Source organism: Chiloscyllium plagiosum, chromosome 22, assembly GCF_004010195.1.
Source record: "Chiloscyllium plagiosum isolate BGI_BamShark_2017 chromosome 22, ASM401019v2, whole genome shotgun sequence".
In the NCBI taxonomy this organism is placed as follows: Eukaryota; Metazoa; Chordata; class Chondrichthyes; order Orectolobiformes; family Hemiscylliidae; genus Chiloscyllium; species Chiloscyllium plagiosum.
Genome location: NC_057731.1, coordinates 56883545 through 56900762, shown reverse-complemented (window position 1 = coordinate 56900762; position 17218 = coordinate 56883545). Strand labels below are relative to the sequence as shown.

The window sequence follows — 17218 nt, the reverse complement described above, 5'->3', positions numbered from 1 at the left end:
GTGGAGAGATAAGCTAGAGGAGGGTGGGGGTGGGGAGAAAGGCCCTAAAGGAGCCTTCCAGAGTTGATAGGTGGAAAAGAAGACAGGCAGGTCGGACAAGTCCGGACAGGTCCCCTTGACCTGTCCAGACTTCCTGATGAAGGACTTTTCCCGAAACGTCGATTTTGCTGCTCGTCGAATGCTGCCTGAATTGCTGTGCTCTTCCAGCACCACTGGTCTACATTTGAACAAGAGGGGTACCAGAGGTTTGCTAATGCTCTACAGGAGGAGTTAAACTAATTCAGCAGGGGAATGGGAACAGGAATTGTAGCTCCAGTGTACAGGAGGTTGAGAGGAGAGAGATCATGAATAAGGTTTCATAGTCGCAGGAGTGTACCAGCAGGCAGGATGGTGGTTTGAAGTAGGTCTACTTCAACACCAGGAGCATCCGGAATAAGGTGGGTGAAATTGCTGCTTGGGTTTGTACTTGGGACTTTGATGTTGTGGCCATTTTGGACATATGGATAGAGCAGGGTCAGGAATGGTTGTTACAGGTTCTGGGGTTTAGATGTTTCAGTAAGAACAGGGGAGGTGAGGCATTGTTCGTCAAGGACAGTATTATAGTGGCAGAAAGGACGTTTGATGAGGACTCATCTACGGAGGTAGTATGGGTTGAGGTAAGAAACAGGAAACCGGTCTCGCTGTTTTCTAAAGGCCTCTGAAAAGTTCTAGAGATGTAGAGGAAAGGATTGCAAAGATGATTCTGGATAGAGTGAAAGTAACAGGGTTATGGGGGCTTTAACTTTCCTAATATTGACTGGGAATGCGATAGTTCGAGTACCTCAGATGGATCAGTTTTTGTCCAGTGTGTACAGAAGGGTTACCTGTTGCAGTATGTAGTTAGGTCAACAAGGGAGGAGGCCACATTGGATTTGGGACTGAAGTAGGCTAGGTGTTAGATGTGGAGATAGATGAGCACTTTAGTGGTAGTTATCACAATTCGGTTATGTTTACTTTAGCGATGGAAGGGACAGGTATATACCGCAGGGCATGAGTTATAACTGGGGAATGGCGTTTAGATGCATAGGATGGGAAAGGAAACTGCACGGGATGGGCCCAATAGAAATGTGGAACTTATTCAAGGAACAGCTACTGCGGGTCCTTGATGAGTATATACTTCTCAGACAGAGAGGAAGTAGTCAAGCAAGGGAACTGTGGTTTACTAAAGAAGTTGAATCTCTTGTCAAGAGGAAGATGGAGGCTTCTGTTAGGATGAGATGTGAAGGCTCAGTTCAGGTGCTTGAGAGTTACAAGTTAGCCAGGAAGGACCTAGAGAGCTAAGAAGAGCCAGGAGGGGACATGAAAAGTCATTGGCAGGTAGGATCAAGGAGAACCCAAAGCTTTCTATAGCTATGTCAGGAGTAAAAGAATGACTAGAATACGATTTAGAGCCTATCAAGGACAGTAGTGGGAAGTTGTACGTGGTGTCCAAAGAGATAGGAGAGGTGCTCAATGGATAATTTTCATTCGTATTCGCACAGGAAAAAGACAATGTTGTTGAGGAGAATACTGAGATACAGGCGACTAGACTAGACTGGATTGAGGTTCACAAGGAGGAGTGTTAGCAATTCTGGAAAGTGTGAAAATAGGTAAATCCCCTGAGCCGAATGGGATTTATCCTGGGATTCTCTGGGAAGTCAGGGAGGAGATTACGGAGCCTTTAGCTTTGATCTTTATGTCGTCATTGTCTACAGGAATAGTGCCAGAAGACTGGAGGATAGCAAATGTTGTTCCCTTGTTCAAGACGGGGAGTAGAGACAACCCTGGGAATTATAGACCAGTGAGCCTTACTTCAGTTGTGAGTGAAGTATTGGAAAGGATTCCAAGAGAGAGGATTTATAATAATCTAGAGATGAATAATTTGATTAGGGATAGTCAACACAGTTTTGTGAAGGGTAGGTCGTGCCTCACAAATCTTAGAGTTCTTTGAGAAGGTGACCAAACAGGTGGATGAGGGTAAAGCAGTTGATGTGGTTTATATGGATTTCAGTAAGGCATTTGATAGCCACGGTAGGCTACTGCACAAAGTACGGAGGCATGGGATTGAGTGTGATTTAGCGGTTTGGATCAGAAATTGGTTAGTTGAAAGAAGACAGGGTGGTGATGGGAAATGTTCATCCTGGAGTTCAGTTACTAGTGGGGTACAGCAAGGAACTGTTTTGGGGCCACTGCTGTTTGTCATTTTTATAAATGACCTGGATGAGGGCATAGAAGGATAGGTTTATAAATTTGCAGATGATACTAAGGTCGGTGGAGTTGCGGACAGTGTGAAAGGATGTTGCAGGTTACAGATGGACATGGATAAGCTGCAGAGCTGGGCTGGGAGGTGACAAATAGAGTTTAATACGGAAAATTATTAGGTGGTTCACTTTGGAAGGAGTAACAGGAATACAGTTTACTGGGCTAATGATAAGATTCTTGGTAGTGTAGATGAGCAAATAGAATAGAATCCTGACAGTGTGGAAACAGGCCATTCAGCCCTTCAAATCCACACCGATCCTCCAAAGAGTAACTCACCCAGACCCATTCCCCTACTACTCTACATTTACCCCTAACTAAAGCACCTAATCTACACATCCCTGGACACTGAGTAATTTAGCATGGCCAAATCACCTGACCTGCACATCTTTGGATTGCGGGAGGAAACCGGAGTATCCAGAGGAAACCCCCACAGACACAGGAAAAACGTGCAAACTCCACACAGACAGTTGCCCAAGGCTGGAATTGAACATGGGTGCCTGGCACTGAGGCTGCAGGGCTAACCACTGAGCCACCGTGCTGCCCTTTGTGTCCATGTGCATAGATCCCTGAAAGTTGCCACCTCGGCTGATAGAGTTGTTAAGAAGTTGCATGATGTGTTAGCTTTTATTGGTAGAGGGATTGAGTTTTGGAGCCACAAGGTCATGCTGCAGCTGTACAAAACTCTGGTACAGCCACACTTGGAGTATTGTGCACAGTTCTGGTCACCACATTATAGGAAGGATGTGGAAGCATTGGAAAGAGTGCAGAGGAGATTTTCCAAGCTGTTGCCTGGTTTGAAGGGAAGGTCTTATGAGGAAAGGCTGAGGACTTGAGGCTGTTTTCGTTAGAAGAAAGTTAAGAGGTGACTTAATAGAGACATACAAGATGATCAGAGGATTAAAAAGGGTGGACAGTGAAAGCCTTTTTTCCTCTGATGGTGCTGGCTAGCATGAGGGACAGAGCTTTAAATTGAGGGGTGATAGACATAGGACAGATGTCGGAGATTTCTTTTACCCAGAGAGTTGTAAGGGCGTGGAATGCTCTGCCTGCAACAAGCAGTAGACTCGACAACTTTCAGGGTATTTAAATGTTCATTGGATAAATATATGGATGATAATGGAATAGTGTAGGATAGATAGGCTTCAGATTGATTTCAAAGGTCAGGGTGATATTGAGGGCCGAAGGGCCTGTATTGCTCTGTCATGTTCTATGTTGGGCCTCTGCTCTTGTAGTTTTTATACGTGACTTGCATGATGAAGTGGAAGGGTGGGTTAGTAAGCTTACTGATAACACAAAGGTCGGTGGTGTTGTAGATAGTGTCGAGGGCTGTTGTAGGCTACAAGACATTGATATGATACAGAGCTGGGCTGAGAAGTGGCAGATGGAGTTCCACCTGGATAAATGTGAAGAGATTCATTTTGGAAGGTCGAATTTGAATGCTGAATACAAGGTTAAAGACAGGATTCTTGGCAGGTTGGAGGAACAGCAGGATCTTGGGGTCCACGTACATGGATCCCTCAAAGTTGCTACCCAGGTTGATAGGGTTAAGAAGGGGTAGGTGTTTTGGCTTTCAATAACAGAGGGAATGATTTTAAGAACCATGAGGTTTTGCTGTAGCTTTAGAAAACTCTGGTTAGACCACACTTGGAATAATGTGGCCTGTTCTGGTCGCCTCATTATAGACACTTTAGAGAGGGTGCCGAGGGGATTTACCAGGATGCTAGGGCTTTTCACACTGAACAGAAGAAGGAAGAGAGGTGACTTGATAGAGGTATACACGGTAATGAGAGGCCTAGATAGAGTAGATAGCCAGGGACTTTTCCCCAGGGCAGAAATGGCTGTCACATGGGGTCATAGTTTTAAGGTGATTGAAGGAAGGTAAAGGAGAGATGTCAGAGGTAGGTTCTTTATGCAGAGAGTGGTGGGTGCATGGAATGCTTTGCCAGTGGTGGTAGTAGAGTCCGATACATTAGGGACACTTAAGCAACTGCTGGACAAGCACATCGATGGCGGTAAATTGCGGTGTGTGTAGGTTAGGTTGATCTTAGATTAAGATAAATGCTCAGCACAATATCAAGGGCCAAAGAGCCTGTACTGTGTTATACTCTTCTATGTTCTATAACATCCCTTAGCTTTATGCGGTACACACATCCTAATGTTTGGAGAATTATGGTTGATACATTAAGATCCTGTTAAGTATTAATGGGGTGAATGTGGAAAGGATGCTTCTACTAATGGATCTAGGCATTCCTCTTTCAGAACAATAGGTCAACCATTTAAGGGTGAGATCAGAAGAAAACCCTTCCCTGGGTTTGGGAGTCTTTTGGAATTTTATTTCTCCAAAGGCAGTGGAGGCAGAGTCCTTGAGTATTTTTAGGCAGAGGTCGGTAAACTCTTGGCAGGTACCGGAGTGAAAGACTATAGTGGGTAGTTAGGAAAGTGGATTAATCAAATCAGCCCTGACTTTGTTGAATGGCAGAGCAAGCCTAATGACGTAGGCCTGCTTGAATTCATATTTGTGTTAATGCTGTCTTAGAAGGACACTTTCCAAAATGACATTTTGAAACTAAATGGTTGAACTAAGACGTGTGTGTGTGTGTATAAGAGAGAGAGAGAACCCGACCTGGCGCGTGTGCACTGATGTTCCACGCTATAAAGTGCTGGTGCTTCAATTTATACTTGACATTTCAAAATCGTAGAATCCCTACAGCGGGCCATTCAGCCCATCAAGTCCACACTGATCCTCCGAAGAGCATCCCACCCAGACCTACTCCCCTACTCTATCCTATCCTTGTAAGGCTGCATCTCCCATGGCTAATCCACCTAATCTACACATCCCTGGACAATGCAATTTAGCATTGTCAGTCCACCAAACCTGCACATCTTTGGACTGTGGGAGGAAACCGGAGTGAGTTTTGAGAAGATTTGTAGTTCAGGTTGAGGTTTTGGATGTAGGTTTTCTCACTGAGCTTGAAGGTTCATTTCCAGACGTTTTGTCACCCTACTAGATAACGTCTTCAGTGGGCCTCCGGCGAAGCACTGCTGAAAATTCCTGCTTTCTATTTATATGTTTGGGTTTCTTTGGGTTGGTGATGTCCCAGGAACACCCAGAGGAAACCCACACAGACACGGAAAATGTGCAAACTCCACACGGTTGCCGGAGGCTGGAACTGAACCTGGGTCCCTGGAGCTGTGAGGCAGCAGTGCTAACTGAATTGTCGTGAATTCACCTCCAGTGAATTACTATATCTCCTTCAGGCCCTCCATTTATGCACACACTGTGATTTCTTTGTCTTAACCTCTGTTAACTTTACCGTTTGTAACAAGTAGGAAAGTGGGTTAACAGAATGAACAAAGAATGTGAATTTATTGGGGAAGAGAAATGAAAGTGACAGTTTTCTGGATTATCAACTGAAATCATTTTCTCCAGTATATTCAACATCCCCCTGCTTTCCATGCTGAGATGGCCAAGCCTGTTTGAAACATACTTATTTTTTTAAAAATTGGTATCGGCAAAATAGACACTTTTCTTCCAAGGAGAAAAATGAAGGAATTAAAGTTCTCTTTTTATTTTGTTGCAGGGTTTTGAGAGAGTGTACAAGGAAATTCCTGATATTCATTTAGATGTGCCGCAAGCTTACACAGTAATGGAAAGGTTTGTGGAACAGTGCCATCAAATGGGGATCATCGTGAAAGAGCTGAGAGATCTTTGTCCCTCCAGGTGAGGAACATTGCTCAATCACTCAACCAATCTGTTTGTTCTTTCAAAATTATGTTTCAGATACTATCATAATTGGTATAAATGAGCTGAATGTATAGGTATTGTGGATCCAGTTAGCTCTGCAATCTTTTTGAAAGGGTATTTGCATTCTTTGACCTTTTTACTCCTTTAAAATGTTGATTTGGATCCTTAACTATTTTTACAGTCAAATATTCAACTGTTAGAGGAATATACATGAAATGCTTGTTTCAGTGTTTTGATCTGATTGGGTGAGGAAGTTTTTTTTGTTCATTTCTGTTTATTGTGAAATTGTAAATGTTGCATTTTGTAAGTGTGTACAAAGCTTGTTTTATTTTTCTTAAGATATTAGTTTTAGTCACTTTACTTGTTTCCTGTCTGCAGGACACACAGCTACAAACTCACTGAGCAGCACTTTACAAATCGGTGGTAGCTACCACCGTTTGGAGCAGAAAGTACATGGGAATGCACACTTCCCTTTATGAAGTGTGTGATCCTAACTTGGACATAAAAAGTTTCTTTAATGTGACCTGGGTCAATATCCTGGAAGTAACACCTTTTTCTGGGAGATTGTAGTTCAGGAAGAATACTTATTGGCAAATAGGATTGATTAATACATAACTCCCCATTGAGGCGGATGTCCCAAGAATGGATTTTATACAGTTGGTATTGCCTCTACTTAAAGGCAGCTTGAAGAAAAAAAGTAATTATATGGTTTTAGCTTAATTTCCCCAGGTTTGTAAATGAGTTGAACAAAATGCAACATTAACCTGTTTGAACAAGTTAGAGTAATTGTAGCTTGTCACTGTAGATAAAAATGTTATCAGTGGCAGAGAGCACAATCACTATTGATTTTATTTAATACAAGTAGTAATAAATTGCTGATACCTTGTATTAATTTATTTTAACTTTTTGACTTCAACTCTAAGGGGACGGAAACGCTTTGTAAGTGAAGGAGATGGTGGACGCTTCAAATGAGGACATTGACAAAGGTGACCAAGCACACGTTCCTGCAGTTTTTTTGACTTTTGTTTTTGTGCAGTCGACTTCTTGATTCTAGCTTTTCACTCCTCAAACCTCATATTGCCATGGGTTAAACCTCATGGGTTAAAGTGCATTTGCTATGAAAATTGAATGAAAAAGCATTTACGTATGTGGGGTATAGGTTTTGGTTTTCCCCAAGGGTGGGGGAAATGAAGAATTGACAGCAGTACCACACCTTGTGGTCCATGAAAGAAAGCTCCTTAAGGATTTATGTAACCTGATCATTCCACAGTCTTGTACAAACTTTACTGCCAAGCCTTTCTGAATACTGGTTTTCAAAAGGACTGGCTTAATTGCCGAAATCTCTGAATGGGTCACACGTGCTGTTTGTAATGAATCTCTCTTTCTTAGCTGCTAATGCTAAAAATGCAATGCTTCAAGTAGTTTAAAATAAAAAGCTGGATTGTACCTTTTTTATTTGTGTACAGTTTCCAGCAGAATGTACAAACTGTCCAATTGTTTTATGGTACAAATAACTTGTGGCATTAAATTGATTTTGAAGATGGAATCTTAGAGTGGATGTACTCTTCCTCCTTGCAGAAAATGAAAATCAATAAAGTTGGTTTTTAAAGGTTTAGAGTTTTCATTGTGTCCCACCAGCATACTTTTGTAAATTCTTCTAATTAAAGGCATAAGTACCAGATTAGAAAAATGTGTGCACTCTATCTCCCTTGCTCCAAAACTAATACCATACTGAAAGGCAAAGTTGTCACTGTCCTACCAGCCCCCAGGGCTGCTCTGTGAGAGAGACAACTGGTGGTAGTTTAACTGGAGCATCACCACATTTTTAGGCAAGGGAAGAAGTTGAGGACAGTCCTTCATTGTAACCTCAACCTGTGTGGGAATTGAACTCATGCTGTGAACAATGCTCTGCAAACAATCCATCCAGCCAACTGAGCAAACTGATCCTATGCACTGACTATATTGTTGCAGGCATCTTAGTTAAGAGAGGTCGTAGACTGGAATTGTTTAATTAGGAAAAATATATTTGAGATTTTTCAATGGAATGAAGTGAATCCTCATTTTAAATTGATACATAGAAAAAGCAAGGTGTATCAATTATTTACTTGCCATTCCTTTATGCAAAGGATGATCAAAATGTGGGGGATGTGTTTAGGGGGAAAATTGTGTATCAGTGTTGTGGGATGGTGACCAGCATTGTACCCAATCCTATGTCTGCTTCATTTGAGATAAAAATGAAAATGTTGATCAAAAACTGAAATGGTATAATTTGGAGTCACTTGAAACTGAACATTGTTTGTGACAGTTTACTGTTAAGAATCTTACTAGTAAGACTAGTCAGTGGTAACATTTTTAAAGTGTTGGCCAGATCCCCTGACCAGGCTGCTGTGGGAGGCAAGGAAAAAGATTACAGGGGCACTGACCCAAATGTTTAATTCCTCTCTGGCACCTTCCCTGTGGCCAGAGGACTGGAGAAGAGCTAATGTGGCTCTGATATTTAAAATTTGTGTGTAGGGATAAGCCTGGAAGTGTAAGCTGAAGATTCTCTTCTTCAGAATCTATCTCCACACGGAGAGGCAAGGCTTGATCAGGGATCATTTGTACGGCTTTGTCAAAGGGAGGTCATGCCTAAAAAATTTGATTGAATTTTTTGAGGTGATTAAGTGTGTCAATGAGAGTAGTGAAGTCCGATGCAGAGGAGATTCATCTGGATGCTGCCTGGGAAGGAAAATGTAAGTAATGAGAAAGGTTGGATAGGCTCAGATTGTTTTTACTGGAGCAGAGAAGGCTGAGGGGCAATCTGATTGAGATGTACAAGATTGACAGGCACAGACAGGATAAGGAGCAGCTGTTCCCCTTAGTTATAGGGTCAGTCACGAGAGGACACCAGTTCGGGGTGACAGGATGGGGGGAGTGAAAGTGGTTGAGGAAAAGCTTTGCTTTGTTAACCCAGAACATATTCACAATGTGGAATATGCTGCCTGGTAGATGTGAGTTGCCTTATATCCTTTTAAAAAATACTTGGATGAGCACTTGGCATGTCATAACAGCATCGGCTATGGGCCAAGTCCTTGTAAATGGGATCCGCTTGAAGATCAGGTATTTCATGTGTGTCAATGCAGACCCAGTGGGCAAAGGGCCTCATCAGCACCATACGATTTCTATGAATTCTTGTCTATTCCTAAGAATTGTTATTTTTTTTGTTCTCACATGGAGACGGGCAGTTGAACCAAATCAGCCTTTCTACTGTGCATTTGCAACATGGTTAAAATTAAAAACCTTCAAAGGCCTCAATTTACCCCAATGGTTCCCAGTTAGACTTCCTGAATAACCGGACCCAGACTCCGAATAATCAATTCCCAACACTGGTTTATAGCTTAAACAAAAGACTCCTAATACTGTAACATTAGCAAAGTAAAATTAAACAACAAAAAGTAATAAATTGATGTCTATGTCTAAACTTAATAACCTTTGTGTTCAGTCCATCTCCACAACAGACAGATGGACAGTTTACGGATCATTAAAAGTTGTTTTTAAAAAAAACTGGCCAAATTACTTCAGTGGTTTTCACAATGCATTATTTTGTGAAGTTGTTGATCAGGTCCATGTTTGTTTCCCCAGAGGGAGTCAGTGATACTTATAGCTTAGTTTCTATTTTCCAAACTTCCAATAACTGAGAATGGAAGGTAAAGCAGTAAACTGTCAAATCTCAACAGCCAAACTTCTCTGTGAAAACACTGACCAAAACCAATTCAAAACTCTGGCCTCTCTGCCTGCCTGGCTGGCTCCTCTACCAGGTCCCAGTTACCATTCAGCACCTATCATCTGGAGCATGTCTTTTCCAGACTGACCTAGTTAAAATCTGATATTTGTTTAGACCTATTTAATCTCTTATCTAGTATTGAAGCATCTATGGAATTCTTCTGATTAAGATCTAATCTGCAATTAACTTCTAGGTCTTACCCCACAAACAGACCGCAATTTGTTGTTTTTATCACAAGCTGCTGCTCACAGTCCAAAGGTCATCTTCAGCCTGCAATTCATAACTCCAAACCAAAATTGATAAAAGAATGAAGTAAAAATAGTAAAATTAGTGAGGGTTCTAACATTTTATTTACTAAACTTGGTGAATGTTGTGTATGTTTTTTAAAATAACTCAGTACATCTTTAGATGTTAAAAACACAAGGAAATTTGAATTCTGATTTTTTTATGCACTAATTAGCACATACAGGACATTATATTTTTAATTTTAACCACATGAAATATTATTTTTTTAAGGTCACTGACAAATATCAGTTCAAATAGTGCCTGACTAAAATGGTATAGTATTAAAAATAAGTCTTAAAGCTTTAAAAGGGACAGATTAGATGTCTGATTACAAAGGTCATAGTTTAAGGATATGGGGTAGGCTGTTTAAGCGTGAGATTGAGTCAAAAAATTTCTGCTTGTGTAGTGGGATTGTGGAATTCTGCCTCAGTGATTGAGGTTAACACTAAATGTTTTCAAGGCTCATTCCTGATGAATGGCTTTTGCCTGAAATGTTGATTTTCCTGCTCCTCGGATGCTGCCTGACCTGCTGTGCTTTTCCACACCACTCTAATCTTAACTCTGATCTGCAGCCCTCACTTTCACCTTCTGCAGAGTTCTTTATTTAATTAGCAGAGATTTTATTGGTCGGGTTTTTTTTAACATTTTCCTTGGACAGGACAAAACTTCCATGTGGATTTGCTCCTTTTACTTAATAATTGCTAAATTTCCTAGAACATAAAGAAAAGTGGGCTGACTGATCTCAAACACGAACAAAATGGAGAATGACAGTTTCAGCATTGAATATTCCTTCTAACAGTACTATTGGGTTTCCTTACAAGTTCCATCTTATTGGCAAAAACTAGTGGCTTTTGAGTGATTTCCTCCAATTTTGAAGTTATTTTTGAGAACTGACTATACCCAATGTCCCATAACTCTTAACGAAATTCTCTTGAATCTAAAATTCAACTTGTGATGTTGGCTAAGCGACCATGAAGATTCCTTTAATTCTCTTTGATTATCCAATATTCACCAGAACTATCACAACGGACAGACAAAGGGAATGTGAGTGCAACATCCCACTGATATGTCAGGGCTTCTACCAGTGCAACACTCCTTTCAGTCTAGATTGTACGCTGCAGTCCAAAAATGAAGTTTGAATAGTGGTGCAATAGCAACCATACCATCTGAAATTTAAGACATGAAACTTATTATTCTTTGAGCTGAATACACCATACAATGGTACTGCAAATGCATTTAATTTAACTAAAAAATTCAACAAGAGGATACATTATTACTTCAAGCAAATGCCATAGTACTCAATGTAATGCTGCCTGAATAACTATTGAAGAGCAAGTTCTGCTTCCTGTATGATTGTTTTGAAGACCAGATATGATCAATAAAATTATTGAGCAGTGGAGCTTGTATGTCTATCTACCTGTGCTTCTCTCCACCTTCCCCAGCTCCACACCCCAATATTACATTGACTATCTTACTAAAGCTTGTTTGGGGGAGGGGGGGTCCAGCAGTTTGTTTATAGAACTCATTGTGTGAATAGGTTAGCAATAAGTTGTTTCTGAGCTTGCATGGCCTGTTTCTCTAAGATTTGTATGAATGACCTACTAGACACCACTTTCCATTTTGGATTAAACATTGGGTTCAGTTGTATTTTTAAACTAAGCATTACAAGATGTCATCTTGAAGTTCACAAAACTGGTATGCTACTATCAATGACAACTTGGAATGAAAACAACAGGTTCTTATGGCTACAGTCAATCCCGTGAGACTGGGAAAAATTCTTATTTCTTTTCATGTTGCGCCAATTCTTGTTGGCGAATGGCCTCCTGTGCTTCCCTCTGCATTTTCTCCATCTTTTCCAGTGTCACTGATTTAAGCGGCAGCAGCTTTGGTTTGCAGAGCACCATAGTGGGAACATCCTCATAGGAGAGCTGACCTATTGTAAATGAATAACAGATTTAAAGAAATTGTAAAGTACGTGGGTATTTGTTCCTTTTTTTTGCAACAGATTGTAATCATGGAGCATTAATATTCATTGTTAGATCTTTATTGAGTGTATGATCTGTGTTCCTGGGCCCAGGACAGTGTAACAACTCTATTTCTGAGCTGCCTGGGATTGAGCTTCTACCATAATGAGTTACTTCCCTAAGTCTGTTTGCACACCAAGTATGCATGTACCTTCTGATGTCCAGGGCAAACTTCTCCTGTTCCAAACGACACCCTCTGAATACCTGCCATCAAACCAGATGTTATGATTCAGTTCAGGAACATGATGTTATTGGCAAGACGACTGACTGATTGTTGAGAATAATTGAGCAACATGGTAAAAGTCATGATCTATCCAAGATGGCCACATTTCCCTATTCCTTTGTTTAACAGCAGTACGGGCATTTTTGTGTGAGATTGCCAATCCAAGGCCATCACCTCAAAGTGGAAAAAACTTGGTTATTTCAATAGAGAAGCTTCACCAGTGAATCTCGGGACTTGTGTTCAAATCTCCCATTATTTCAAAGGCTCATCAGGAATGCTGAAAACTGATTGGTTTTGCACATGCAAGGACAGAACTAAAATAGGGTCAATGATGATGTTTCCCAGTAGTTCCACCACACTCTTAGAGTGACATTTATAGTGAACTACAAACAGTACAAGTAACTATTAATTTGACTGTTTGGAGCTTTTAAGGTGAATTGAGGACAATAACTTATTATTGAAAAAATATTTTAATTTTACAGTTGATTAGATATCCATTCCATTGACTGATTTACCAGATTTTGATATAAGAATACCAATGAGTATTATTGCATTTTTTTATTGATTTTTGTGGTAATGACCAATACAAATCCTTATAGAGCTGCAGTAGTTTCTAAATAACTAAGAATGTGATTCCTATTTGTAGGATATTCAAATCTCCTAACAACTAGATATCTTAAAGCTATCACCTACAATGAACGATGCTGAATTTCTTATGTCAGTGTTTGTTGACATTGGTCTCTTGCACTTCTGTGTCTTTCCTTCAATTTCAGTTTTACTTTGGGTTGCAAAAATAGGAACTTACAAGTATAGTCACCTATTTTTTTAAAAAAACGCTAAAACAAAACAGAACTTTCAAACTAAATGAATTAAAATTTCTACTGTTCCTTTCTCCATCATTGCAGTATTGTGCAATTTCCTGGCAGTTGTTTTTGAACTTACAAACAATACTCTCAATAGCGTATCTGTGCTAGAAACTGATTTAAATCATCACTGAAGCTGGAAATGAGAGACAAAGACAAAGTGCTGAAAAGTCACAACAAGTTTGGCAGTATCTGTGGAGAGAAAAACAGTTAATGGTTTGAGCCCAGTGACCTTTAATCAGTCGGAAATGATGGTATTTTTGGGCAGAGGGAGGGCTGGGAGAGGGAGATGTGTACATTGGGTCAATTCTCAGAGACCAAGAAAGAAAAGGACAAGCATAGAACAATCCAGCGCAGTACCTGCCCTTCACCTCTCGAGGTCACACCGACCTGTGAAACCAATCTGAAGCCTATCCATCCTACACTATTCTATTTTCATCCATATGTTTATCCAATGACCATTTAAATGCCCTTAAAGTTGGTGAGGCTACTACTGTTGCAGACAGGGGGTTCCACGCCCCTCCTACTCTCGGAGTAAAGAAACTACCTCTGATGTCTCATTTATTCATGATCTCTCAGTTTGAAGCTATGTCCACTCGTGCTAGCCATCTCCATCCGAGGAAAAAAGGCTCTCAACGTCCAACCTATCTAACCCTCTGATTATCTTACATGTCTCAATTAAGTCACCTCTCAACCTTTTCTCTCTAATGAAAACAGCCTCAAGTCCATCAGCCTTTCCTCATAAGACCTTCCCTCCAAACCTGCCAACACCCTTATAAATCTCCTCTGAGCCCTTTCCAAAGCTTCCACATCCTTCCTATAATGCGATGGCCAGAACTGTACGCACTACAAGTGCAGCCGCACCAGAGTTTTGTACAGCTGCAGCATAACCTCATGGCTCCGAAACTCAATCCCTCTACCAATAAAAGCTAACACACTGTATGCCTTCTTAACAACCCTATTAACCTGGGTGGCAACTTTCAGAGATCTAGGTACACCAAGATCTCTCTGCTTGTCTACTCTACCAAGAATCTTACCATTTGCCCAGTACTTTGCATTCCTGTTGCTCCTTCCAAAGTGAATCTCCTCACACTTTTCCACATTAAACTCTATTTGCCACCTCTCAGCCCAGCTCTGCAGCTTATCTATGTCCCTCTGTAACCTGCAACATCCTTCAGCACTATCCACAACTCCACCGACTTTACTGTCATCCACAAATTTACTAACCCATCCTTCTACATCCTCATCCAGGTCATTTATAAAAATGACAAATAGCAGTGGACACAAAACAGATCCTTGTGGTACACCACTCGTAACTGAACTCCAGGATGAACATTTCCCATCAACTACTACCCTCTGTCTTCTTTCAGCTAGCCAATTTCTGAACCAAACCACTAAACCATCCTCATTCCCATATCTTCATATTTTGTGCAATAACCTACGATGGGGAACCTTATCAAACACCTTATTGAAATCCATATACACCACACCAACCGCTTTACCCTCATCCGCCTGTTTGGTCACCATCGCAAAGAGCTCAATAAGGTTTGTGAGGCACGACCTAGCCTTCACAAAACCATGTTACTCCTCTCTAGATGATTATAAATCTTATCTCCTATAACCTTTTCCACACTTTACCTATAACCGAAGTAAGGTTTGTTGAAGTAACTGCTTCGAAGCAGTTGAAGTGATTGCTGGGGGTTGTAACTGCTGCATAGATGATAATAGGAACTGTGAGGTAGTTGGAAAAGGGTTGGCTGTGCTGAAAAGAATCAATACAGGACAGCAAAAAAAAATAGAAGTTACTGGAGAAACTCAGGAAGTCTGGCAGCATCTTTGGACAGAAAGCAGAAAGAGGGTTTTGGGTCAAGTGACCCTTCATCAGAGCTCCATACAGGACAGGACAGGACTTGTGTCTGGAGAACAAACATAGAGGGAGGCATTCATGCTGTGCAGTTGTTAAACTCAATGTGACCTAAGGTACCCAGGCAAATGTGAGATGTTGTTTCTCTATCTTGCAAAGGAGTATTAAAATACGATGTTGACATCACAAATATCAAAACATCGGATTTGCAATCATGGTGTCAGAGATTGTTCTATACCGGATACTTATTCCATTGTTTCTTTTATCTTCCCCTACTGAGAACAACAGTTTTCAACAAGAGCCCAGAAAGATTTAATTTATTGCATAAAAAACAAAGGTGACAACGAGGCAGAGTTCTTAACGCAGAGATGTGCACTGAATAAGACCATAACCTGCAGTGCTTTACTTTTACAGGACAAATCATTCGAATATTATTGTTGTGCAAACCTCTATCAGCTACAGCTCCCTTCACAACACTCTTCAAGCTCTGCATCAGAACACTTTCTACCTGTGTGAACTTTTCCACTTTGTGCACAATTATGTCCTCTGATGACATTGGTAACTTTGTGCTGATTTGTGGTAAAACCTTTGTTACAGTTTTGTGCTCAATAAAAGCTGGATTTACACAATTTTATTCAAGGCTTTTGGAGCTAATAAATAATGAGATATTTATGCCACGCCTTCTGAAAGATTCATGTGCTATCCAGTAAATCAACAACGTAAACATGATGAACACTATTTTTCAAATCCTACAAATTGTTACAGTAACAAAACAAACTTACATTTGTTAGAGGGCCTGGCTTCTCTGAATAATTCTTGGTGTTATCCAGAAGCATGTATGTGAAAATCCTTTAGTGGCCTTAGGGACACATGAATATCCTTGCCAGGAGATATGCTAGTTCTGCTTGGAGGATTTAAGCAAACTAGCTTGAGTACTTGAGAAGGAATTCAGAAAGCATAAGAATAAAGCTTGTTATAGGAAGTGGAAAAACTGTAAATTAAGGGGAAAAGTAGCAAAAAAAGTGCAATAGTCGAAGAACGTTTACTCCTGAGGCTAAAATACTCAACAAGAATAGCAACAGAGCCATGGCTAACAAGCAGAGTTAGAAATTTTATTAGATCAAGGGAGGAGGTTCATAAAGTTGTCAAAAAAATGTTGTTAGCCTGATGATTTAGAAAATTTTAGAATTCAAAGGATGTCATGGAATTGATAAAGAGAGGATTAAATACATAGAATAGCAACAAACATAAAACATTGTAAAAGCTCATATAGGAATGTGAAGAGGAAATGTGGGTCCATTATGGCAAAGTCAGGGGAGTTTATAATAGGTCATACAAACATGGCATAGAAGCCCAATAAATACTTTGTATCAGTCTTCATAGAGGAAGACAACTAGAAGTCTCCCTGAAATAATTCAAGGGTCTAGTGAGAGTGTGGAACTGAAAGAAATCAGTATTAATAACTTTAAAAGTATCGCAGAAATAAATGGAACTGAACGTTGACAGATTCCTAGGACACGATGACCCTCAGTATAGAGTGTTGAAAGAGATGGCTACAGAACAAAGTGAATACATTGGTGGTTGTTTTTTTTTAATTCTAATGGTTCTGCAGTGGTGCCTGCAAACTGGAAGATTGAAACCATGATCCTACTGTTTAAAAAAGAATGAACAGGAAATGTGTTAGTCTGATGTCAACAGGAGGGAAAATACAAGGACCCATTATAAAGGATGCAATTACTGGATGTTTAGAAAATATTTGTATGATCGGGCAGTGTCAATGTGGATAATGAAAGTGAATCATGTTTGAAAAAACCTTATAAGAGTTTCTTGAGGATGTTACGAGCAGGATTGACAGAGGGAAGCCAATGGATGTGGTGTATGTGGATTTTTAGAAGGCTTACGACAAAGTTCTGTACAGGAGGTTAGTAAACAACAGTAAAGCACATTGAATTTGGGGTAATATTGGATTGAGATTTGTCTAAAAGACAAAAAGCATATGGGAGGAATAAACGAGTTATTCCCAGATTGGCAAACTTTAACAAGTGGGTATCAAAAGGATCAGTGCTTGGTCCCAGATTTTCATACCCTGTACCAATAATTTGCATATAGGGAGCATTTGCAACATTTCCAAGATGATGCAAAACTTGGTGGAAGTGAGTTCTAAACCTTCA

General features: G+C 40.4%; 1 protein-coding gene across 4 annotated transcripts in view; it reads left to right on the top strand.

Moving 5' to 3' along the window:
• Positions 1–7642, top strand: part of pdcd4b (programmed cell death 4b) — a 47919-nt gene extending 40277 nt beyond the window's left edge. For all 4 annotated transcript variants that reach the window (XM_043713096.1, XM_043713097.1, XM_043713098.1 and 1 more), the window contains exons 10-11: positions 5862–6001; positions 6949–7642. In XM_043713096.1, coding sequence (XP_043569031.1) covers positions 5862–6001; positions 6949–6997 — 189 coding nt within the window. In that variant the 3' untranslated portion in view covers positions 6998–7642. The remainder of the gene's footprint in view (positions 1–5861; positions 6002–6948) is intronic.
• The last annotated feature ends 9576 nt before the right edge of the window (positions 7643–17218 follow it).